This window comes from Zonotrichia albicollis, chromosome 3 (genome assembly GCF_047830755.1).
Source record: "Zonotrichia albicollis isolate bZonAlb1 chromosome 3, bZonAlb1.hap1, whole genome shotgun sequence".
Lineage (NCBI taxonomy): Eukaryota > Metazoa > Chordata > Aves > Passeriformes > Passerellidae > Zonotrichia > Zonotrichia albicollis.
Window position 1 is genome coordinate 64,822,230 of NC_133821.1, and position 26,523 is coordinate 64,848,752.

The 26,523-nt window shown below is 40.5% G+C and overlaps 1 protein-coding gene across 7 annotated transcripts in view; it reads right to left on the minus strand.

Annotated features, from left to right (window-relative positions):
• ARID1B (AT-rich interaction domain 1B) overlaps positions 1-26,523 on the minus strand; it is a 324,330-nt gene that overhangs the window by 36,174 nt on the left and 261,633 nt on the right. For 4 of the 7 annotated variants that reach the window (XM_074537692.1, XM_074537687.1, XM_074537686.1 and 1 more), the window contains 2 exons: positions 23,165-23,492; positions 5,398-5,549 (listed from right to left, as the gene is read on the minus strand). In XM_074537692.1, the coding sequence (XP_074393793.1) occupies positions 5,398-5,549; positions 23,165-23,492 (480 nt within the window). The remainder of the gene's footprint in view (positions 1-5,397; positions 5,550-23,164; positions 23,493-26,523) is intronic. The other 3 variants (XM_074537691.1, XM_074537690.1, XM_074537688.1) reach the window with 1 other exon arrangement.

The following is a 26,523-nucleotide window of genomic DNA, read 5'->3' on the forward strand; positions in this document are numbered from 1 at the left end:
CCCTGTAAAGCAATTTTAGAGAGGTCAAACAAAGCAAAGTTAATGATAACGCTTCTTCACCAGAATTCTGCATAGCTAAGTCGTCCTCTGCTGGTATCTCACTTTTATCTACTTGGCACATCATACTTCTCTTACAAAGAATTTAAAAATTGTGTCCACTTCTGGTAGCCCTGTTTCTATTAGAACTCCCGTATGGAATTCTGTTTCAGAGGGGTTTAAGTTAACACCTCATACAAAGGGCTACTAACTCCAGTCTGCAGATTACAGCACACATTCTGACTCCATTATTCATGCTTAGAAATGTAAAAATACAGGCTCATTTTGGCTTTTGACTATTTCTTGTTGGCATATACAAACGTAACTATGAGGAATTGGACACAATTATGAAACAAACAATAAAATTACCCAAATTCTGTTTCACTTTTTGTTCTAAATTATTTAGCTCATCTACATTCTTTCTTTGTACCTCTAAGAGAAGAACTGCAAGCATTTTACATTTAGGTTGTCTATTTTCCCTACAGCTTTTACCCAAGATGTTTCCACAGCTATTTTTCTATGTGCTGTTGAAATGCTGTTTCGTAACTTCTTGCAAACACGCTCTCCAGCGATTTGTGAGAAGACATTCTTGCACTTTTTTTAGCTAAGCGGTACAGCGAGAACATTGTTTTGACCCTTTCTGAGCAGTGAAATACTGTTATTGTCACGAAACTGCTAAAATAAGACACAGTCTCTTTCTACACAGGTACTAATAATTCTGCCTGTAAAGTGCAGACCAAAGGAGAAAACATTGTAGAGAGGAGGATAACAGGGAAATCTTGACTCAAGAAGTGTTGTGGCGTACTGTGAATAGGTTTCAAGTACTAGCCTCTGGCTTATAAGAATTTAAGAGCTAGAATGATTTCAAAAAGCAAGTATAGGTCAAGGTCCTGAATTAGCTATTCCACACTGAATTTAATGTACTCAAAGGCAGATATTGACATGAGTAAAACTGCAGCAAAGAATTGTTTTTTGCTAAAGGCTGCTCTACCAGTACCAGAAGATGATGAAATACTGTGGAAGCAGCAATATACAAACATTGTTTTTCTCTTTATTGCTAGTGTGATAACAAATCATGCTCTACAAAACAGAATACTCCCTCCTCTCTCCCTTGTAATGTAATACATTCCTCTCTCCCTTCCAACCCTAGCACTCTCCCTCTGTGAAAAAAAGAGAAGCAAAAGCAAAAGCAGTGAATTAGTGACTGTGGAGCTGACGAGAGGATCCCCACTGCTTTGATGCCCACTGAAAAAACAGAAGAGGGACAACAGCACTGCCCAGTGTCTTGCCATGAATGATCCTCCAGCTCTGGGACCTTATCTGAAAAGGATGAGGGAGCCACCAGGGATCTATCTCAGTGCCACATTGCCTTTCTGCTGACAAGTGTTGCCCAAGAAATGACAAAAACAAGCAGTTTGGGATGTGGGCATTTCTATGCCAGGTGCTGCCTTGATTTACAGTCACACAGTCATCACTTGTTTGGAGTATAGGTGATGGGACATTTCAGCTGTTACCACCTACTGACAGCCTCCAGAAAGTTTGTCTAAATGTGCATTAATAGCTCCTACAAAGAAATGTATTACAGTAAAAAAACCCCTGAAATAAATTGAGATATCCATTTTTCAGAAAAATGCAACAGAAAAATCCAAATAAAGTTTCTAAAAAATATTTCACCTGCACAAATATAATTGCTTTTCCTGTTAGAGGTTCATCCAAATAAACACTAAATCAAATATATAGCATATGTATGATATTTAGTATAAAGAGTGTCCCTTTAATTCCCTTAGTGCAAATAATTTTTCCTAGAATCTCACATTATATGTTAAGTATTATGATGTTGAAAGTTAATTGGGAGTAACAATACCCTGAAAAAGCATGGTTTCAGTAAGACAGAGGTACTGAAAAAAGGAAAGTATCCTTAAGCAGTAAGGGAATTAATGCCTTTTTACTGGTTTGTTCATCTCCACAGATAGCGGAGATCCTGAATGCCAGTTTCTATGCAAGAACAATAGGGAAACCTGAGAAATATAAACTTCCTATTGCTTCTTTTTAAAGATAATTTTCACTAGAATTAACAAAGCTCACAGCATGAGCTATATTGGGGGCTGTAAATTTCCTGTTTATTATATGCATTTTTAAAGCTGGAATTTGAAAAACAGGGGGAAAAATGTCTAAAATATATATGGGTAATGTGAATTCATACAATAAAAGGACAGCAGCAGTTTTACAATTTTCTGAATGGCAGTTTGTTCCATAATTGTGAAGGGATTCTGACACCTTTTTCCTGAAGCTTTTGTTATTGTTATGGACGGAATACTCTATTAGAAGAATCTGTCTTCTTTGATCTTGTAATTTCTGTGTTCTAAACCACTCTGCATCAGCAGAAGCTGGTGATCTGCTGTTTGATCCACAGTCACTGCTGGAGTATCAGGATGCATAACTGCAGCATGACTTTCCTTTCAATTGTGACATTAATTAAAAAAACCTAAAGACAAAAGGATTAACTGGTAATGAGGAGGTACGAACACTACTAAAAATGGGTGACAAAACCAGTGTTAGACATAGCTATGCTGAAGCTCCAACACCATATGAAAACAACTCCATCAGTTATCAGCAATCTTCTCCTATTTTACAGTAAAACCTGAGAGTGCATTTTATTGAAATGAAAGACCTGCCTTCCTCCCTCACAACAGGCAACAAAACTGCCCCCTTCAAAACGCAGACAATGAAGAAACTAACTTCACCTTATTGCTCCCCTTAGGTTTCCACTGGCCTCCACCTGAGACCACAGCTGTTGATGCTCAGTGTATGTGCGAGTTAACCAATGCCTTCACTCCAGCAGAAGCCACTCAGCTGCACTTGGCTTTGGCCCTCCACATTGACTGAACCCTGGTTTATCTGATAGATGTGGGACTTTCTGGGGCAGGGAGGAAGAGGAAGCTAAGGAGCCACATAGCTGAATTGGTCTTCCTGCCACAGAAAATCCTGTTTTTAAGCTCCTAAAAAGGTATCACCTATAGGTTCTCCACCTCATCAAATGCAAGGCCAGAGCTGTCCTTAAAGTGCACCCCCAGTTCAAGAAATGATAATTAAAAGTACTGTTATTTACACTTGTCTTAAGCTTCCATTTTTTTGACCCAAGCAGAAGGATGAGTTTGGATATGGGGATATTAAGCATTATGATTTGGATATGGGGAAATTAAACATTCCCACAGCACTTGCTCAGCAATGTATTCACACCCAATTTTCTCTTTCTGGTGTTGTGTGTGTCCATCTCCACCCCAACAGTGTCTCCTGGAGGCCTGTAAAGCAATTCTAGATGTGTGGCTGCTCCCACACAGACTGAAAGAGGTGCACTGCACTCCTCTAGCTCAGCTCATACTTACTTTCCATTGGGTAATCTCTGAATTAATAAAACTGGAACAAAAGAAAACCTCACAAATGCACTGGCAGAAAAAACCCTGATAAATGTTTAAATTATTAAAAATCCAATATTTCGAATGCATAACACAATAAAAAGAGTATGACTACCCCATACAAAAGACTGCTAGGATAAATGGTCTTGCATTGAACAGATTTCCACTGTATGAAATAACGAATGGCTGAATTATCTGAACAAAAAAACCTCTGTGAATCTTCCTTTAAACTGGTTATTCCTTAGGAATACATAAATCTTCTTAGGCAGGGCACTCTGCCATCTGTTTGCTGTTGGTTATTTTTGCAGCTCTGGGGGCCAACAGAAAAGGGTGGAAAAATTACTTCTGCTAATAGCAAAACAGAATTTATAGCACAGTTTCAATGCTCAGAAGTAATTTTATTTCAGCAAGCCAGACAAAACACATAACTACACAAACAAAACATAATATTACCTGGGACAGCTCTGGTGGGGAAAAAGCAAGCTATTATCTAATGCTCTTTTCAATAGCTTGTCCCTCTTCATCCAGATGGTGCAGTGCGCTGTCTGGGCTAGCCAAAAGCTTCCAGGCCAGAACTGGAAAAAGCTCTTTTGTTTGTTGGTTGGTTTTTTTTGTTAATTTCTCTCTCTTTTAAAAAAAATATTACTAATTAGCAGATTCCTTTCTTCTGCTAACCAAAACTGTAACAATGTTCTTGAAATATAAGACACTGTTCAGTGTCTCAGCAGCTCCTGTGTAGGGGAAAGGAACTCTTGGACATACTAGACACTAGCATCTCACTGTGGCTATTTTCTTCCAAAGGCACCAGAACATACAGAATTGACAGGGAGAAAAGACAGCAAAAGATGCAAAGGATGAAAGAATTACACAGACTCAGAGGGGTAGAGCAAAAGACGTGAAAAACCTGGCTCTTGGTAAGACACAATTTAGGTAGTAAGGCATTTCTTAAGAAATAAATAAAAGTAGAAACAAAAACAATTAAGAAACAACATTGTATTACCTTAGCACAACCTATTCAGCTTTCAGAAAAAACTTCAAAACCCCCAACATTTCTGAAAGGGATAATGTAATCAATAAGGCATGCACAGAAACTCCATGACTGGAATAAGTACTTGGGAGGCTCTGCTTCAGGGTCATTGAAACTCCATCCAAACACAGCCCAATCAAAGAATTGATCTTTGCTGAAGTATTATCTTGAAGGAGGATAACTGTTAGGAATTCAAGCTGAATATGGACCATGAAGCACATTTGTGCAAAACTGTATTCACCTGTCTTCAGAGTCACACACAAAGCTACAAGCAATTCTGAACTCATAAATCATGATATGAAGGATAAATCCAGGAGCTACATTGAATATGCCTTTTTTTTTTTTTGCAAGAGGAAGTTATGGTAAAATTTTATATACCGATACTAAATGAGGAAATGCTATAAAAATTTTGAAAACAGTAAATATGGCCTATGTTTTCCAAACAGAATAATTATATTAAGTGCTCACCTTACAGCATCTTCAAGTCAGAGCAAGTGCACATCTCTTTTTTTAAAAGACTACCACATGAAATATCTGAAATTGCAACCTTAGCAAGTAAAATGCTGAAAACCAAAAGCAACCTCTTAAAACAAGAAGCTGTTCTCCTTCCCTGTCTTGCAGACAGACACACAGATATACATATACTTGCTAGGCAACACCTACAGCGAGCTGAGTCCAAGAGATGCTGGAACTGTGCAAAACACTGTACTCATCTACGTGCCGTGCAGAAGGACTTAATGAAAAATGTATCAGTTACTGTACAAAAAAAATACCTGAGCCCCTTAGCCTGATTTCAAATCACTCCAAACTACCCAACAGGGGTGAATCAAATGAAGAAGGACATCCCTCTGCCACCAGCCCAGGGCTGATAGTGCTGAGCAGGATGTGGAGGAAGGTCACTGCTGGAAAGTTACTCACCATTACCTGCTGAGCTGTTCACCATGTTGGGTGCCATGCTGTAAGGAGGAGCCTGTGGGTTCATCAGGCCAGAGCTGTTGTTCATTGGCTGAGTGTAGGGGGAGCTGGAGCCCATCATCCCGCTCTGATTCATGGCAGGAAAATTGCCTTGCCTAGGAGGGGAAAGCACACATACAATATCTCATTACAGACCTCATTGCTGAAGATGCTGTGGTTTGTCACAGAGCACATCACCTATTGTTTGTAAGGAGAAAGCAGGTAATTAGTTCATTTTACCTACGTAGGGAGCTTTGAGTTAGTCTTGAGCTAATTATCATAGATGTGAAATAGAACTGTACAGAGTCTTTCTATGTCACTATCAATCAGAAGAAAAATACAGCTCACATTATATATCCTATGAGTAGACAGCAATATGATCAGGAGCCAAAATTAGAATCTAGCATTGGCATAAAAAAAGCCCCAGCACATCACCATTCTTACCATTTTGACCATGTAATAGCAATTCTCACCTGCCAGAGCTTAATAAACAGTGAAATGGCCAAAAGAAAAATGGGTACTATAGATTCAGTTTCTGATTTCTGCATTTGTAGTTATTGTGTTGAACATGCATCATCCATGCCCAATCTTTCAAAAACTTCCATACATATTCCACTTCATTGAAACAAGAAACCTCAGCAGAACTATTTTGCTTTTGAAAATTAATAGCATATTTGTATAATGATTGTATAACTGAGACTTAAACTTGTCTCAAAAACTGCCCTAAATGAAGCCCTTGCATAATTCTCCACATGTTCAGACCAAGTATTTTGAAAGACTAAAACTTATCTTCTTTTAAGTTCTAAGAAGTATCTAAGTATGCTTAGTACCTGATTTGTCAAACTCTACAGAAAAACTGAGGCATAAGGAAGAAAATAATCTAATTCAAGTAAGCATGATAACCCAATGTAATGCATGATTTACCTTAAAAAATAACCTTTTATTCTTTTAATACATAAAACAATTACCTACCTTTTCTTAGTATAGTAGAAGACTGCATGTATTATCATATGTATATGAGTAACACTTATACATATAAAATAATACATATGAATAAAAGACACAGAAAAATACTTGTATATTCATAGGAAAATACATAGGAAAATACAAAGCTCAGAGGTCTTTCTTCAGTGTGCCCCCTGTACATTTCTGCTGCTTTTCCAAATAAAAGAAACAAGAAAGCAACCACCCTTTTACACAGCTTTAGTACCTGTTAACTTTTATTTCCTTACAAAAAACGAAGCACTTAATTTCATCCTACAGGAAGGGAAAGCTGAATGTCTGGGTAGCAAGATGAGAGTTTTGGTAGAAATTGTACTTTTAATTATTTTACAGTATTCAAATCAAAAAAGACAACTCCTAAATCAAGAACCCTGAGTAACTTCAATGCCTTCTTGTCTTTCCAAACTCATGGCAGATTCTTAACACAATTGGTAGAAGCAGATTTCTTTTTTAGGAGGTACAGGAAGACCATTAAAGCACTATTTGGCCTAATTTTTCTTGACACACTGTGAATTTCTTCAAAGGAAGAGAGAACGTGTTATCTAAATAAAGCATCTTTTTCCAAGTCAGTTTTGTCCTTTGCTCTCTGAAGACAAACTTTTCTTCACTCTTGCAAAGAGGCAAAGGCTTTCTTTTGATATGAAGGAGATAACTGCCATACAATGTCATTTCCCAGATGAAGCTTGCAACAAGAAGTGGAGGGAAAAGATTTAAAATGCACAGTGGTGCAATGCTCCAAGGGAAATTACAAAGGGAAAAGAGAAGAGTAGAACGATTTGGCAACAACTATAAATGATTTCAGTCACACATCCAAGCTTTTCTTATGTAAATACTGTATCTTAACCCCCCCCCCCCTTTTCTAGTTGAAAATTGCTATATTTCAGCAAATGCAGTTAACTGAAAAAATGCTTTCTATGGTGGATAAGCAAGGTCCTTTCTGTTACTGGGTAAAGTTACTCGGGAAGATGAAAAAAATGTGCAAGCGTATTTTCATACTTGAAAAAAGAAGTAATGGATTTTCAGAGGTTCTTTTGTGGAGTAAGGCTAGGATCCTGGAAAAGGCCAGCCTCTACAGGTATCTATCTCTTTAATGCCCTTCTTTTACTTTAAAAATACACAGGAGACACACACCTTGCAGGTAAGCTGAAATTGGTCCTTACCTACCAATATTTCAATAGTATTACTTCCTAGCATGAGTATCTTCTAAGCTGTGGGGCTGTTCATTGTCTCAAATTGAAGTACAACCTGTTTCATGTTACCCACAATGGACATCAATCTCAATTGCAGCTCATGCAAGCACACTGCTGTACAACAGCTTTAAATCAAAAAGTAGGAAACTATTTCCAGTTTAGATGGAGAGTGGAAATTAAATACAAAGAATATACAGGCTTTGGCCAGGACAGAAAGAAAACAACTGAAGTCTAAAAAAAATTGCTTCTGCACCCAGAAGAACTTGAATGGCAGAACCTAATTCTGAAATTTCATTGGGGAAGGCAATAGCTTTCCCTTTCATCCTCCCATGTAATGTTGCACTTGGAACAGATACAACTCTCTGTCTCTGGAAAGAGCCCAGCAAGTGAAAAGACTCAGCACCATCCCTGGCAGGACTTTGTCCTTTCCCAGCCCCCTATCAAAGCCCTGACCGCAGCACGCATGAGCTAATTCAGTAACACTGAAAGGACATACTGTCAGAGTAAATGCTGTTTTATTATCAGATTGGGTGCAGTGAGCAGTACAGAGCTCCTCCACATATTATTTTGCTCTAGGATGGCTTGGAATGGAAAGTTTCTTTAGGGAGAAATAATCAGGTATTACTTCAGCCTTTAATTCTCACTCCACAGTAGGCCTCCTTTGAGTAAAGACTGCCGACTGTGACAAATTGTGCTGCATCAGTGCCATAATATGAAGTGGAGTCCATTAAGAACTGAGCTGAGATCACCAAACTCATTTTGATTAACCTCCAGGTCACTAAACACTTATAAATATGTTACACAGCAGCTGCTAAACATATTTATATATGCTTAAGGTCACAGCATCATCTGTTGGTTGTTGGAGTTAAGTCAAAAATCTTATGTTTCCTTCTGTGCTGCTTTTAGTTAAGGCATATCCAACATACTACAGTACTAGACTCTCTCCTACATCTCCCAACTCCCTCCTCCATTTTTCCAGGATGCTAAATAAAAATCAAGCCTTTAAAAGCAGTCTGCTGTACACGTAGTGACATCTAATGGCAAAAATTCAACTGGCCAGCTATGAATTTTATAGCAGTACAAACTCAGCTAAGTATACAATTTTACAGTATTTGCCACATAAACACCAAGGGCTGGGTTGCTTAGGGATGATGCAATTAAGAATAATAGGAAGAAATTAAGAAAAGATACACTTAAGTTTAGCATAATGAAAAGATGTCTTCCTGGTGAGATACAGTTACCCTCCAAGGGAATGAAGGAAACTTCAGCTCCTGACATTTCTGCATGCAGGCAACATATACAAATACATTAAAATGTATTGGTGAGAGAATTGTGCATTGTGTATGAACTAGAGTATCTGCTCTTGCAATACCTTGATCCCAGATAATGTATTTTTCCCCATTTAGAAGAACAAGCAGCCAGGCCAATACAAATTTGGGATTATGCTATCCATTTAAGCACAATACCTAAGGCTACAATATTTTTTTCTGCTCTACTGCTACAAGTAGATGTTGAAGAGTTCTAAAATTGAAGGTAATTTTAAGAGATTTAAAGTGGAAGAGAGGAATCTGCTTGCTTTCTATGGTTTATTTACTCTGCTGACAATTTAGCAATGCATCATGCCAGAGCCAGTTGTTATGCTTGAGGAAAGGGCTGCCACCTCAGGGAACTTGGAGAAGCTGGAGGAATGTGCTGACAGGAACCTTGTAAAAGTCAACAGGCACAAGTGCAAGGTCCTGCACCTGGGAAGGATGAGCCCCCTGCAGTGGTGCCAGCTGGGATTTGCCCAGAGGGAGTAGCTTTGCTGAGAAGTCCCTGGGCATCTTGGCAGAGAGAGCTGGGCATAAGCCAGCAGTCTGCCCTGGCAGCAAAGAGGGCCAACAACATGCTGGGCTGTGTGACGAGGTGCAGAGTTGGGAGATGGAAGAAACGGACCATTTCCTTCTTCCTCAGGACTCACTGGACTCCATCTAGAGTATCATGTTCAGTTTTGGATCCCCAGAAAAGAAAAGATGATGATGATGATAAACTGGAGTGAGCAGAGAACCCCTTACATGGCCAGGGCTTGAGCACTGACCCTGGAAGGGCTGAGGGATGAGGCCTCATTCAGCCTGGGGCAGACAGCGGTTGAGAGGAGCCTACAGCAGCCCCACAGCACCAAAAAGGAGGTCACTCTTCACAGTGGGCATGGTGGGGGGGACAAGACACACTGGGCAAAACTGAAAACCCATCAAGTTCAGACTGGATGCAAGGAAACCATTTTCCCAGTGAAAATATTGACAGACTAGATTTGGTGGCCCAAAGGGCAATCTCTACCTTTGGAGATTTTGAAGACCCAAACAGGGTAACACCCTAAGCTCTAAGATGAACCTGATGAGGAGAAGATTGGACTAAATATTCCTCCTGAGGTTCCTTTCCAGCTTGAATGATCCTATGATGTTAGCTTGTCAGCTTCACTGTACTGTTGACAGTCTGGTTTACTACTGGGTCCAAAACACAACTGCACAAATTGAAACCATTCCCTTTTAAGAAGCTCTTCTTCCGATCTTTTGTTTTCCTTCATTTGCAATCTACCCAAAACTTTATCTGCACTTAATCTCTTTTCTCTGCAAAACAAGTAGCATCAGATCTAATTGTGTCTTCTGAGCTAATGCAGAAGTCTGTATTTAAAAAGAGGAGTTGACACGCAAGATCTGGTCATCGTTAAAAAGCACAACAAAGAAATTGTTAGAAAGAACAGCACTGCCAGTACACAGGAGCACATGAGTGATCACAGCTGCTGAGCACTCTCTTATACGGAAATGCCCTCCTTTAATTGGACCTGAAATCCTCAGTAAGTTTATGTGTTGTCTCCAACTGTGACACAGAAATCACTCTACAGCCCTTGTGCTTCATAGAACCTCCTGATATGTGATTTAGTACCTCCTCAGTTTTGTCACCTGATGCAAGACTTATATGTCATCTTTTCTCTTCTTACCGAAAAAATGTGAAAGCACTAACAAGTTGAGTTCAGATGTGTATGTGGTTTACCTATGGACAGTGACAGAAGTGGATTATGCTTCTCAACAAGGCAAGAAATGAAGACACAACTTTTCATATGGAAACATGTCAAAGCTCAGGCTGTTCTGTGTACACAGAGATCAAGTTCTAAAACTTTCTGTGGATTTCCTAAGAGGTACCTGGTGCCTCGTACTCTTCACTCAATCTACAGCACCAGAACAAAGCCCTTCATACAGTCAGAAAAAGTGAACCAGCTTCTGTAATGAGCCCTGTGGCAGCCTGAGCACAGGAGGAGAGTCCAACATGGAAATGTACAGGGAACAGAAGAAAGCTTTAGAGGTGGAAAGTATAGAGGTGATGGAGGTGAGGAGATTTTGGGGCATAGAAAATGGAAATGAAGGAGACAGTAGAAGGAAATTAAGAAGGAAAAAGGATTGGGAGCATTTTCATTAGGTGCCAAAGGTTTTTAGGGCAAGGAGGATAATAGGTGTGCAGGAGAAGGCAGATGAACCAGAGAGGCAGGAGAAGGAGTAGGGAGAAGCACACAGAATGCTGCTGCTTCCAGGGTAGACAAAGGTTATGGTCCCTCTATCACAAGTGGAGCCTCTTAGCCAGATATGCCTGAAGGAAAGAAGGAAGGGATTCACAGGAAGCTTCCAAAGCAGGGTGCTACGAGACATGTGCCTTCTCTCAGCTCCTCAGCTCATGCACCCTGCCCTGAGGTAGGGCCAGGCTCTGAGGTGGCCACCTTGGCCCAATGCTGGGGGGCCCCATCCAAATGTGGCACAGCAGGGTGATGCTGAAGGGGCAATGCTACCGGGACAAGAGCAGAGATAGGGCACACAGCCCAGGCAGGGAAGAAATGGCATCGAGTCACACTGCACAAATCCTGGCAGTCACAAACTCCTATCAGTTGTTTGTTAGGCACTTGGGCACTGTGCCTCCTGACACAGCATGCACCTAATGTGGGGATTTCCCCCAGTTCTGCTGCTCTACGTGCTGGATCTGAAAAACTATCCTGTTACTGTGACCTGGCCACCTGAGCAGTGGGCTGGTGGAAAAAAAAAGAAAGGCCCCCAAGTTTGCCATTTCTGCTCCAGATCTTTAACCTACATCAGTTTTGCAGTGAATGCACTGCAGCATCTCAGGGGAGTAATTTGTGCAAACATTTTAAAAGGAACATTTTTTCTTTTAATGCTGACACACTGCTAAGGTGGCTACTTGATTACAAACTGTGAAAATGACTGCGTTAGGCTGCACTCACAAATCACAGTGTACTGACCAAATTGCCCTGTGCTTATCTGTGCCAGGTCTGCGGCATGACAATATTTCCTCTCTCTTTTAAATGTCAAAGTATGATTTGGGGGGTTGTTATTTAAACACACTGACCTGCACAATAACCAGAAGTACTTTATTTAAATCTGTCTTGAGCTGGGACTAGCCTTAAGCGCTTATAATCTGTCACACTTTGACACCAAATGGGTTATTATAATGAGAGTAATTCAGGAGTGAGACCTGTGAATGCTTTCTCCCTGGAGAATTTACACATAAACATGTGCAGGTAGATACATATGCTCTTTTGTTATGGATTTTCCTTCTTGCTACATTATGGGCATCCTTGGAGAAGTGAAACCATTTCTATTGTCAGTGGATATGGGAGAACTGAAGAAGGGAGTGAGGCTGAGAGTGAGGGAAAATAAACCCCAACATTGCTTACTTTGTTCTGTCTCGAGGTTCACAGCACTCTTAGCAAAGGCCAAGACAAATGAAGCCCGAATATTGGCTTGAGCAGCTATAAAAGGGCATTGAAGGCAGTTCCCATGTCAATAAAACAAATTAATTTAACATCATTATATCTGAAAGCAAAGTATCTTCTTTTTGTTAGTTGCTACTGTAAGTATACTAACCTGGACTTATATGTCCTCCTCTGTTCAGTGGGGAAGTTCACCAATTGTAATAAAGTTTCAGAAAGGCAACCACACACAAAAGCTGCTGATGTGACAGGTATTAGGTCTACCACAAGACTTTCTGCCATTTTTCAGGATAGAAAGAAAGAGCAAATTTTACACCCGTGCATATCTACTTGTGGGAGGCCTAAGTTCTGAAATACACCGACAAAGCACTAGGAAACATAAATGAAAAAGTGGATTTGTACTGAGAGGGGTGTGTGTGTATGTGTCTGCTGACAAGAGGTACACAGAACTAACACAAAACTGTTCTTCTCAACAACCAGGTCTAAATGCTAATGCTAAAATCGGGGAATAATTCTAACATTGTAATTATGTGATAGTGCAAATTGCCTTGTAATCCACTGCAGTTGGACCAAGTACACTGCAATATCTGGCTGATCCAAATATTATTGTGTTAAGATACTTTTAAAAAGAGTAACAGAAATAGCCTTTCTAAATATATCTTTCCTCTGATTTACACAACCACTTGTGTCTTTACTATCATCTCCATTGCTTGGATTTTACTAAAAACCAATCAAGGAGGGGGAGGAACTTAAAAATTAGTTGCTCATACCACACTGATTCAATGCTGAGGTACTCAGAAAAAGTCACAGAAACCTATTGTTGGTTTACAAGCTGTTGTCATCACATTAACCATTCTTCCAGTGAAAATACCTGCCTGATGGGCTACCTACTCAGGAGTCATTTAAAGCCCAATAGAAAAGAAGTGTCACACCATACAGAACTCTGGAAGAGCAACGTATAGAGGCACATGTAATTCATGAGTAATATTGCTAATAACAACACAACTACCCAACATTTGCACAGCTGAATGCATGCTGGGATTAGAATAAATCTCTCTACCCCATTTTACAGATAATAAAAACTGAGGAAGAGATCCAAGATTAATAATGGTATAAAATATGGCCAAAAGAATAATAAATTAGTTGAATACAGTGAGGAAAACACAGCACAAGCCTGTTAAAAAGAAAATAAATCCCTAACTTTATTTGATCCTAATGACAGAAGGGTGTGTGACTTAAAAGCATTTAGTCATAGTGAAATACTGTAGGGTGTTGTTTGTTTGTTTAAGTTGCAGCCATTTGATTTTCTTTTTATAAAATTCCCTTGTGTTAATTAAACTAGTTTTGGCCTGAATTTCATAGTGATCACAGCATTTGATCACCAGTCTTCAAACCCACAAGGAACCCCTGAAATGCCTTTATTGTACAACATTCTTACAAGTGCAGCAACACCTCCATATCTGAATTTATCTGTGTAAGAACAAACTAGATTCTTGGTACACCATGTAACTTGTACTGGATAAATTCAATTATAATGCTGTGTGACAAAAACCACAGAACAACTGAAAAGTGGGCCAAGTCTATTGGCCTGGAAACCCATCAGAGCTCTGCTCGTGGTGACCTCTGTCTGCCTTCCCCACACATGGATTTCTACTGCAGCTCTAACAGCAACTGCTTGCACAACTGTCCCCCTCAGATATGGTATCTGAGCACTGAGGGGATACACTCCCTAGCCCAACTGGAGTGTGTGATGCACAAAAAAGGGCTGCTTTAATTTTTCCAGCAAGAAGGAGCATGCACGAATTGGGTTTACAAGGAAAAAAAGAAATTTGCCCTGTATGGCATGATGCTGTCAATCTGAACCAGAATGTCAAGAAGGGTGATTTAGCCTGGTGTGACTTGATGTCAAAATGGGAATGACTCATGCACCTTCTATTTCTGTGCATGTTTATAAATAGCTGTATTAAAAAGTCGGAAGGCCCTGTGAACTCTCTCCCAGAAAGATTACTTGAAAGTGGTGAGAGCCTGTGCCCAGCACTTGAACAGCCAGAAGGTCACCAAGGTGTGGTGCTAAAAAGCTATAGGAAACTGAGGACACACTTTGTGTTTTACTAACTCAGTTTCCTCTGGTGGGACACTGTCTTGGGAGAGGTCTGACCCCTGAGCTCCCTGTCTTCCACCTGGGAATTACAATGTTCAGCCACATCCCACACTGCTTCTGAGCACCTTGGAATGCTCTGTGCTAGCAACCAACTGAAAATCCAATAAAAACCTGAGCATTTCAAGCCAGCTCTTCCACGTAGTTTTTCATAGTAAAATGTCATCTGGCTGACAGCAGCATGCTGATGCAACTGTGCATGTGCATCAGCATGGTGAGGAAGTTCTCCAGAGGGATTTTCCAGCAGACACGTTTGCACTCACCTATCTTTGCCCAATAGCCTGGAGCAGTTATATGTTTATTGATATTATTACCAGCACTGTTACCATCAGTCTCGGCTCTTTGGCACACTGGACAGTTTCACAAGAGCAATGTAGTGCACATGCTGGAATGATTTCAGCTGCCTCTTTTCTTCATCTTTGTTTCAGATGCCTGAAACCTACTGTGGCCACTGCAACAGGTATTTAACATGTTAGTAAGATTGCCAGCCATCATTAACAAAATCTCATGTTGTTGGGTTATTATTTAATGTGATTCTCACAAGGCTACTTATATGTCCAGCTAGAATTGGTGTTTCTATCTGAACTTATAAACAAACTGAAGGGCTCTTCCCATTTATATTTCCCCAGGTAGCATAGCTAAAAAAAAATTGTTTATTTTTCACTCAAATACCACCCTGGTAAAAGAACCTAAAACCCTAAACTGCCTTGAAAACCTGAAACCCTCCTACCATTTTTTATGTCCCTCCCTTTCTGTCACAAAAATTTCAGGCTGTTCAATCACAGTACTGTACTTGCACAGTGTTATGTGCCAAATCACACAGCACAGTCACAGAATTAGCTTTCTTCATGAGTCCCATTAAACAGATGGCTATTCTACTTTGTTTTGGCTTTTTTTTTTTCTAACCACTTCTGTGATTTAAACTAGTAGATCTTCTGACAGACTGTGAAAACTGTTTCCTCATCTGAAATAGTTTTTGTCACCCAAGAAAGAGTATTCAATCTAAGGTCCTCCCTCATTTAACTTTATACAACATCAATTAATGAAGTACTGCATTCCTAATGTCCTAAAGATCATATTTTAAGGTACAGAATTTCTATATAACATCCAACCCAGAGGCAAAATGTTAATAAGCTACACAAAGTTCTACACTACAGTTTTGTTTCAAAATAATTAGTCTTTCTACAGAGAGCCATGAATCTCCTAAACAACCAAATCAAGCCAAAAATAATCTTGACACAATAATAATCGAATTAGAAGTGTCTCTGAGAAGTGAAAATTCTCATTCATGACAAAAAAATCGTGCTTCCTTCCCAACACACTCCTTCTTTCACAATTTAAGAATAGTTACTCTCTGAAGGAGGAAAAGAGTGGGACTCTTGAGGTCTGTGGTTAATCTCTAATGGCATGAACAGCATACAGCAGTCTACTTGATTGATGAGTCCAAAGAAGAAAAAAAATGCCTCCCCAAATCACTGGTTGCCTGCAAGAGCTCTGCAGCATGGTGACAACGAGGGCTCCAAAATGATGGATTTACCTTTTAGTAAAACAAAATTCCAGATAAAAATGTATTTCTCTTAGTCTCCCACAAGAAATGGCTTTGGTTAGCTCAGCATGTAAAGTTTCTTCCAATCCTTACACAATTTTATCAGCAATTTTGAGCTGATCCACAAAATGCATCTCCATTTAAATAAAATAATCACAGAAGATTTCTAGCTCTCCCCTTACAATAATAAATACATATAAGCTGAGCTGAACTTCCTCCCTCCTAATACATTATGGAACAAACCCATACATGATTCTGCTTTGTATAGCAAAACATGAGGAAAAGAAAAAAAAGAAATAATAAAAAAATCAGCTTGATACAAATGACTATTTCTCATGAAGAGGGAAGAACCATGGGTCCTTTAGAACAGAAATATGACAATGCTGTTTAATAGCTTCCTTAGAAATTACAGTTACAGTAAGCATTAGTATTTGGACTTTTTACCCCTGAAATCACAGAGAAGCCCAGCATGGGGAGAAGATATTCCAGCTATTTCTGCATCTCCTCCAGCCTCAGGTGGAGCCAGCACGGAGTATTTGGGGTTCAGAGACAATACAGCCAGTTAGGCCAAGAAGCAAAACCACTTCACCCTGCCGAAACTACACATGGACTTTATTTTGGAAACCAAATTTAGTTTCATGGACTGAAAGTACCACCAGGATATTAGAACAGCACTAATTGAAAGCAAAGTGGGGCTCATTTCAGGGTGACACATCAAGATCTGTAAAGGAAATCTGTGATTGACTGGAGGAGCAGAGCAAAGGGGAAATGACCAGACAGCTTGAGCCTGGAGAACTGTGAATGGCCTGAATTTGAACAGGAGCAACTCCTTCCATGTGACTGAATGTTAAATAAAAGACCCGGCAGAAAGAGCCTTTCTTGCCAGGGGCTTATTTCAAAGGCAACAGATAACGCAGGCACTGGCTCCAATTATGGCTACCAGTCCTATCTTAGCCTAGTTTACTTTGGGGATTTCACAGCTGGCAGCCTTTCATCTAGAAGTAGCCTGGTTTGAATAAGCAAAGAAACTTGAATGAGTACTTAACCTTCCTGCACTCCACCGAACTTCCCAGCAGAGAAGAACAGCACCTCCAAGCTTAAGGGGAAAAGGGAAAACAATGGAAAATATACACTCTCTCCAGGGATTAAAGATGGTAAGTTTTACTGGAGCGCTTCAAGACTTCCTGCTACAAAACTGCAGCTTTCAAAATCACAATTAGAATTTTAAATCCAAGTTTCAAGATCAAAAGGGCCAGACTGGAAAATACTGCACAAAACTGACAGGCACTAGGATGTAAAACACCTAAAACAGTTCTGGGGTTTATTTATATTATTATTATTTTTAAAAAATTTATTCCCCATTTCCGCCTCCTTCTTTTTCCTTTTGACACTTTAATGCACCATGTCCATTACTATATTTCCTCACCAGTACCTTCTAGTCCATCAGCAGTGCTGCATTACCCTGCTGTGGGAGAAAATAATACAGAAAAAGTGCTTTGCTGGCACCAGCAACACGGGATTATGAATTATACATACATAGCAGGGGAAAAATGCTGATGGAAGGTTAGTGTGCCTGGATGTGTGCAAGTGTGCAAGTGCATGTAGACACACACACAGACTAAGAAGAAGACATCTAGAAAGCACTTTTAAAACTAATTTACACTAATTGTGTTTCTCTGTACAACTGAAATTCTCTAATATCAGTCCAGCTTTGTTTGATCAGTTTTATGACTGATTAAAAACATACTAAATTCTTCTCACTACATTACAATGAGGCTGTGGTAGCTAACCAGTTGCTAAGCAATTTAGAACCAGAACCACATTCTAGAATGCCTAGAAGTATGTCAAAGCAATGCAACATCACATATTATTGTAGAGACTGAACACCACTTCTCAGGTGGGGATCAGCAGAAGATAATGTAAATATCCACCTAAATTTAGCAACCCAATGGCCAGGATTTAAAATGATCAGAGGCTGCAAATAGCAAAACTGGTTCCCAATTCCCCTAGTAGTTTAATAAACTACTAGGTCTGAATTGTCTCCTCTAAAATCAATGGCACTGAATTCTAGATTCACTCAATCTATAAAAAAAATTGCTTTAATTTACAAAATTGCAACATGCAATCCTGAGAATCATATTAAGGTACATTGAGGTCAAAGGGGCTGCCTTCAAAGATAGGATTGCTCCTCATGCAGGCACATCAAAACTCATTTTGTTGTAATTAGTTCAGCTATTGATAACCGTAGTTGCAACAACAAAAGACTCATTTTAGCATCCACTTGGATGCACATTTTACAGCCAGCTAGCACCAAATTACATTTTCTAAGGCCACACTACTAACAGCATCCAAGCCAGCCATTTTACAACTATGTTTTTACCCTTCCATATACCACAGTCACACTTTCAACTCTTAAGAAGACATGTTCAGAATAACACTCACTGCTACCATGAGAGATGCTGGAAGTGATGGTGACAAGCATCTAGCTCTAAAGATGGCTGTTGACTTCGGGTGCCAAACTGATCATCAGTTTTAAACTGAGAACTTGCTGTAGGAAGCAAAAGCTCACAGACAGTGCACACATAGTCCTGCAAATGTTCAAACTGAGGAGCTCAACACTGGCTGGTACTAGAAGATATTGGCTAAATTTGCTGCCTTTCACATCAACAGGGAAAACAGTACCTCATTTGCTTAAAACTGTTATTACTGAAGGCTTATTGTGATGCAGTTTTGTACACAGAGAAACATTTAGCTATCACTATAAATATAAATATATGTGGTGTTCTAAGAATCACAGTGTGATAAAACATCTTTTGGAGCCACCTGGTCCTTTAAGGTCTCCTCTGGGTTCTAATCTCCTGCAGCAGAACCAGCCCTTGGGGTTTCAATCAAGGCCAGCTTTCTTCCTTGGATTTATCAGGTCTTCAACATACAGTCCTCAAAAGTCAATGGTTATGCTGAGACCAAGACAATACAAATATAAAAAGGAAAACATTGTTTTCCAGTTCCTTCACACCCTCTTCCTGAAAATAAAGTGAACTACTACACAGGGTACTAGAGATTTATTTAACATTGCCTGCTGTGAACTTTTACTCAGAGCAAGCTTGAACACCCTGGGTAACCTGAAACAATGAAGAGATTCAATGAAGAGATCTTAAAAACACCTTTCTTTCCTCTAGCCTGACATGGCAGTTATCATTTGGGAAGCCCTGGCATGCATGCCCAAGACAGCCTAGCACACAGTAAGATTTTAGGTTACAGGGAAGGTATTATGTAGTTGTATAAATTAATCTAAACTTAACATAAAGCAGACCTCAAGATGAGGTCAAAGGCTAATTCAAATGGTGTAAACCTAGTATCTTCCACAGCCACCACTTTAATTTATATGATTTTAATCTATTCTAATGAAAAGGGTAGTGGTCTGCTCTGAGGATGATACACAGGTATAACTGGCTGACACTCAGATCCTGATCATCCTGCCCTGCTTAATGAACATTGATTTTGTGCCCCAGTGAAAGGGATTTTTTTTTTCTGATGCATGCCATTTAAATTCATTTTATTCTGCTGCTTAGTGTGGCTTGGCAAGGCAGAGGCAAACCAGCGTTCTGTGTCTAAATGAGACTCCTGAGCTGGGAAAGGACAGAGCCTGTGGATTAACAGCTGAAGATAAACTTCTCTCCCCTATTGATACTTGGCTACTGAATCAAAAAGTTGACCTTGAAGTGGATCACAACCAACTTGAACAGAAATACTGCTGTGTAACCATGACTATGACATAACCATTTGATTTTATTCTTAATTCTACACAGAGGAGGGTGCTTTATAGTAATAAGAATGCAACACTTTCTCAGCTCCACAGCTGAATCTTATAAACTCAACACATTCAAAGAAAAAGGCTGGGCACTGTCCATGCATGTTGGCATACAGGAGTGGATGTCTTCCCAGTTAGGTAAAGTAGTGTGGTGGGAGTGTTCTCCCATTTCACTAAATTTTCTTTTTTTGAACTGGATAACCAGGAGACTTCTAATTTTTTTTTCTTTCTGCATTTTCTGTACACATATATGAACAATGTTATTAAGGGACAAACCAAACTAGCAGTTACAGAAAACTGGTAATTAAAACATAACTGCCATGACGACAGCAATAATTTGGGGATTAAAGATTTCCTACAGAGGTAACAACTGGAATAATAGGGTGGCAGGGAAGTCCATAAGTGTTAAATCTCAGGTGAAGATGGACTTGTTTGTGAGAGAGCAACAGGCTGGGAGCCAACATAGATACCTTCTCCCGGTTCTGTAACTTGTGATATGGTAACAGAAATCAGTGTGGAGGACTCTGGTGAGAAAACAGTAGTTGCACTTCAGGCAAATGTTTTGCAAGGGATACTAAATGCTCCTAAAAATTCTTCTAGAGACTAATTTTTAAAATACACGCACAATCAACTACAGCATACTAAAACTTCCTTTCAAATGCCATTAAGAAGCCCTGCAATCATTCCAGCAGTACATCATCTCTCAGAAAAGGATCACACTTTGGGGGTTGCAGTTCTCTGCCTAGGCAGTAGTGACAATGCCACTACGTCCAGAAAATGTGGCCGCATGCATTGCTGCAGACAAGAACACCAAAAATGAAGAGAGAAAAATGGCGCCTGGGTCAGGGAAGGAGACAGCTCATTGCTTCTCAGTGATGAGGTTCTTCAAGTCCCTTTTAGGCACAAGGAAATGCAGCTGTGCCAAAAGCCATGCAGGTGTGCTGAGTGAGTGACATGCAGATTTTCGTTGTACTGTCACAGTGGCGTTGGCAAAAAGAATCCAAAAAACTAAAATCCCCTCTACAATGCAAGTATTTCCGTATCCTTCATGTGATTTTTATAATCCTTCAGCAGCCAGATGGGATGTTCACAAACATTTTCAAAAAATGCCAAGGTCCCACAGCAAGTCCAGTTTACCCTGCTGCCTACCCGTACTGGTCAGGCTGGTGCGCTGAGGGAGCCTGAGTGCTGCCGCAGTTCAGGTGCTGTGAAGAAAACATGGTCTGTCTGCCAGCCCAGGACTGGACAAGCAGGTGACCTAATGTGTGGTGGCCTGAAGCAGAACCTCTCTGCATTTGATCTGTATCACAAATCCAAGTCAATGTCAAATACATTCCTTCCATATGCGAGTCTCGAGGACTTGCAGGAATTGCCAACAGCCATTGTGCTTTCTCCCCTACAGTTGAGTTGAGATCAAAGAGGAAAACAGTGTGCTTCCAAACCCCTGGCATGAAAGTGGTGTGACAAGTTCCTCCCAATCTGCAGTGTAAAAATAACCCTTTTGCCAGTATTTGTGATAGAGATTCAGTGATTGCTCAGCCCTTCCATAGGTGCCAGATCACTGGAATGGGCAGTATGTGATAGGAATGCTCCGAAATGGTGCAGCTTTGTCCAGTCAAAGCTAGAAAGAAAAAGCAGTTCTGCAAAATTTACATGGGAGGAAAATGTGAGATAGAAGTGGTAATCATTTAACCCAGTTTTTGATCAAACATCAGACACTATGCCCAACGTGTACGTTGAATCACAACCAAATGCTTTCCACTTAACAAAGTCTTTTCTTGCTGTCAAGACCAACAAACGTGAGCTTTTCCTTTCATTCTGTGATTATAGAGAAATCCTGTTCCCGCAGCTGCAGTGATGGCCTATTTATTCCTTCGTGCCTGACCTATCAGCTTATAGCCTAAACCAGACAGACAGAAGCAGACTTCCATAAATCCTACTAGACAGGCCTGTTAAAACAACCAACAGAAGAAAGGGACTGCTGGTTCACAGATATCTGCTGGAGTATGGTCTGCTTTAAGGGAGCCTGTTTCTATTTTACTGAGCAAGAACATGAAGTACACTAAATTAACTGTTATTGTTTTAAAAGTTTGCGGCTGCTTATCATTAGTAGCCACCTGCCTTTCAAGCTCTCAACACAAGAAAGTAACAAATACAGGGACACACTGGCTTCCTATTTCTTGTTTAACACTGCATCTTGGAATAAGAGCAAGTCTAGTGGCCACAAACACTGATCTTGAATGATAAATATCTGGATGAATGTATGTGCATCTGTGTATGCACATGCATAAACGCAGTGAGTAATACACACACATATGAACACATTCATCAGAAGAGTGCAACTAGATTTGTGTAATTCTCAAACATTATGGACCTTCTTGCAACAGAAAAAGGTAATAAATATGCCAGGAATTACTTGAGTCCAGGGAAATGTGGATGTTACTTAATCTAAAAAAATTCACAGAACAAAAATTAATTGCAAATATTCAGTCATTTTAAGAATGGCGTGGACAGCAAAGTGTCTTTTACCAAAACCCATATACAAATGGCAACATGTATCTATGCCGCCCAAAGGGGAGACAAGAAGGCAGAGGAGGGCTCCAACCTCTGCAGTTCTGTCTGGAGGTTCTCTATTATAGATGCACAAGTGGCAGGTTCAACTCCAGATAATTACAGATTGTTTTATGTCTCCTCTGCCTTTCCCCTCCAGCTGTTCCCCTCAGCCTGCCCTCCTCTGCCCTTCTGCAGGCCTGCTTGGGAGCAAGAACATCCCACAGAAGAGAACTGCCATCAGCACTGCTGCTCAAAACATGGGAAGTAGATGCAAGAGCTGATGGGCAGCTTCACAGGCTTCCTTACTCTCTGGCAGGGGTAAGCTGCTGAGGACATGCTGGCCCTCTTTTTACCAGAGATAAAAATTATAAAAACTCAAAAAAGTTTAAAGTTGCAGAGAGCTTGTCAAATGTCACTGCAATCCTGTAGGTTTCCCTAAAGCTGTAATGCCAAGAACCAAACTAGAAGTGGCCATCATCACCATTGTCACAACTGCTTTTTGAGAAGCTAATTCAAACAGGCAACAGCATGCTTTCTCCTCAAGAAAAAGAGATGATTAAGAAAAAGTATTCTTTGGACACACCATCTCCTCCCAGAGATAAAAGCATAGCTAGAACATGTATAAATGCACATTCACACACCTCTACAGTGCTGTTACTTCAGAAATGACAAGGAAAACCTTCCTACTTGTTTAAACTCCTTTCACCTGAATGCGTACCTGCTCTGAGCGGAGTTGGCAGCAGCCTGCATCACTGCAGCAGCCGCCTCCTGTGCCTTACGGTTCACAGTCGGCATGGGTGGGCCCATCCCAGGGCCTCCCTGCTGAGACATGCCAGGAGAATTGGGGGTCATACTGCTCATGTTTCCAGGAAATGGTCTGCTCTGCATCCCAGCTGATGGCATCCGTCCCAGGGGCATGGAACCACAAGGCTGGCTTGGCCCCTGTCCATGCATCTGACTGTTGGCATTTATACCCATGCCAGGTCCTGGGCCGCTGTAACTTGTGTTGGGGACACCGCTGTACGTCGGTGGTCTGGAGTAGTTTCCTGAACAAAAAGATAAAAAGCACAGAGAAAAACATTAAAACTTTTGAGCAAATGTTTCTGTTTAGGAAGTTAGCAGCTGCAGAAGTCACATATGTGAACTTAAGTGACCCACGCTGGCCTCAAAGTCAGGACAATGCTTTTACAGCAGGACAGAGAAGCAGTGACAAACTGCCCAAGGACGTTATGCAGACTCCCTGCATGGAGGTTTTCAAAACCCATTTGGATAAAGCCAAGAGTACCCTGGTCTGATCCTTTATCAGACCTTGATTTGAATACAAGGTCAGTCAAGAACAGCTCTTGAGCAACCCTCCAACATGAATGATCCTATGAATCTGATTTTCGTGTACCCTCAAACATTTTCTGACTAATGTATGTTACAAGGCAACAGGAAACAAAGAAAAGTACAGCCTCTAGAGGGTTAACAGCACAGCACAGTGTACACAACTGCTTTATGCAGTAGAGAGAGATGTGGCATGTAAGAAGCCCATTATATAAGTTCAAGGGAGAATCTTATTTTTGTCATTTCATGTTGTCATTCCTTTGTCTTTCTGCAGTTTCAGCAACAGGCTTCTTGCTCCTAACTGTTCTGCCCTACAAGACAGAGATGATTTGGTGTGGACTGGTGAGGACAACTACTGGGGTCCAAGAAAGATCCCATCCTGCTTTTCTAGTAAGTTCAGTTTGGCTATGTCAGCATAAGGAGTGGTAGATTGCAGTGCAACTCCTCTGAGAAAACTAGAAAACTGAGAAAACTTACACAAGTAAGCAGCAACAGTACAAAGATGCTCATATAAGCAGGTGCCTTAAGAAGGACAGCATGAAAACCTGGCTGAACCCAATCTGTGTTGTCACTAGAGTGAATGCTCTGCTTGCAGCAGCTTAACTCATTTGAATGCTGATTCTCCTGCCACGTTGAAATCTCAAGAAAAAATGAGTATACAGCACGCAGTGTTACAGAAACAAACCCAGGCAGCATGAGAAAGAGGGAAAAAAAAAAAAAAAGAAAGCTAAAGATATGATGGAAAACTATTTTAGGAAACGTATCACATTGCACTACTTCAGTCATCAGTTTTGACTTGTCTTCATTTCCATCTCATCCAGATTAGTGGAAACATGACCCATTCCCTCCCTGTGGGATGCCACAAAGCAGAGTTTCCTCACTACTCTCAGATATTCCCACGCTTATTTGAAGGCAGAAATCCTTGGACTCTTCCTGTGATTGTGCAGACCAGCCATGCCTCTCCTCAGGCCTCAGCTACCAGGCTGAGGAGCTGGTGGCATCCAACTCCCATTTGTATTTAAAATAAACATATTCATCCATCATTTGAATGCACAGATAATTAATTCATATGCTTCTGCTGCTATGCTTGGGCTAATATTCTCCTCTCCAGTCTGTAACTGACTCACTCTACTACAAGGTCTCCTTGGCAAGAATGTATGAGACCTACGCTTCCCAAGGAAAAGAAGCAACCATCCTCCTCTGCCTTAAAATCCAAGTTTCTGCCTGGGGGTCCTCACAGAAGGATCCCCAATATGTGGTTCAGCAGATATGCGAGGCTCCAGATTCAGCTTTATGCTGTCTTAAGACTGCCCTGTCACTTCTCCTCCTCTTCTGGGCTTGGCTGCTGGCAGCTGAGTATTCTCTGTTCAGTGAGCCATCGCCCCCAGCCAGAGTTTTAGTTGCTGAGACCGGCTCAAGGCATGCATCTGATCCAGCAAAAGTGACTACAGACTGAAGGGCTGACTAGTTTCACACTGCTCTGCTATGTGTTACAGGCAACAGCACACAACTTGGATGTTGCTCTGGGTTTCCAGTTGCTTTGTGCAAAAAAATTGTAATACAGCAGGATGGTGTATATATGCACTCAAAGATTATGCACAACAGTTAGCACATTTTATGTACATGCTATTAGTAACACTACTTCCCAAAGTGAAGCAAATTCTCTCCCTAGACTAGCAGACCTGATATCCATGATCACTGGGAGCTACTGTCAGTCCAATTTACATAAAGACAATTTGTTTTGTCATTTAGGGTCTACAAAGTACATTCAGCAGCATGTGTGGAGGAGCGAACACCAATGCTAAAACACTACTGCTGTTTTCATGCTATTTTGAATTGGGACAAAAAAATGTAATCTTATGTGCTTTGGCTTTTCCAGCATACACACAACACAGAAAAAACAGTGGAATCTTCTCCATAAAAATATGTGGCTCATTTAAAATAGCTCCTAATCATTCATCTGCAGGGATACAATATGCACAGGGAAGTCGTATCTTTTTAGTAAGGAAAACAAGTTTCAATGTTTTTTTCCATCTTTTTCTTTCCCTAAGCATTTCCTCGATACCTCAAATACTAGCTATTCTTATACCTTTCCCAGACCACAGGAAAAAAAAAAAAAAAAGGGCAAAATAAAAGCCAAACAAAATACAAGAGGAATTGCCAGGAATGAGGAGTGCAATCTTATTTCCATGTTTCTCTAATAGATTAGTAATTTGTTGGCAGTGGCTTTGACAGAAAACAGATGGATGCAGCATTAAACACAATGAATGCAGCAGATGCTAGGCCAGCCCACATCAGCTGGACGTGTCAGGCAGCCAAGTTCAAGAGCCCACACTTTTCAAGTGGGTACAAGCCTGGCAACAGCGGCTGCACAGTACTGCTGAACAACTCCGCCCCTCCATATCTGAGGGATTTTTGATTCCAGCTCCCCCTTGGCAAAGCAGAATTGTACCAAGAGAGACAACATCTCTAATGCATGGGAAAAAACAATGCTGTAACAGGAATCAAGAGGGGGAAAAAAAAGTGTAATGAAGATAAAGTATAAAAAAACTGACTAACAACCTGCCAAAGACAGATGTTCATACTTACTGCTGAAACTCTGGTCCACTTTGTTCAGGTTTGCTGAACAAAGTGCTCTGAGATCTTGCCGTTTCTAGGCAAACTAAAAAGAAGGAGATTTGAGAACGACTTTGAGAGCTTTGCTCTCTGCTTTAGTCATAGATCAGATTCACCGTATTAAAAAGACCATCT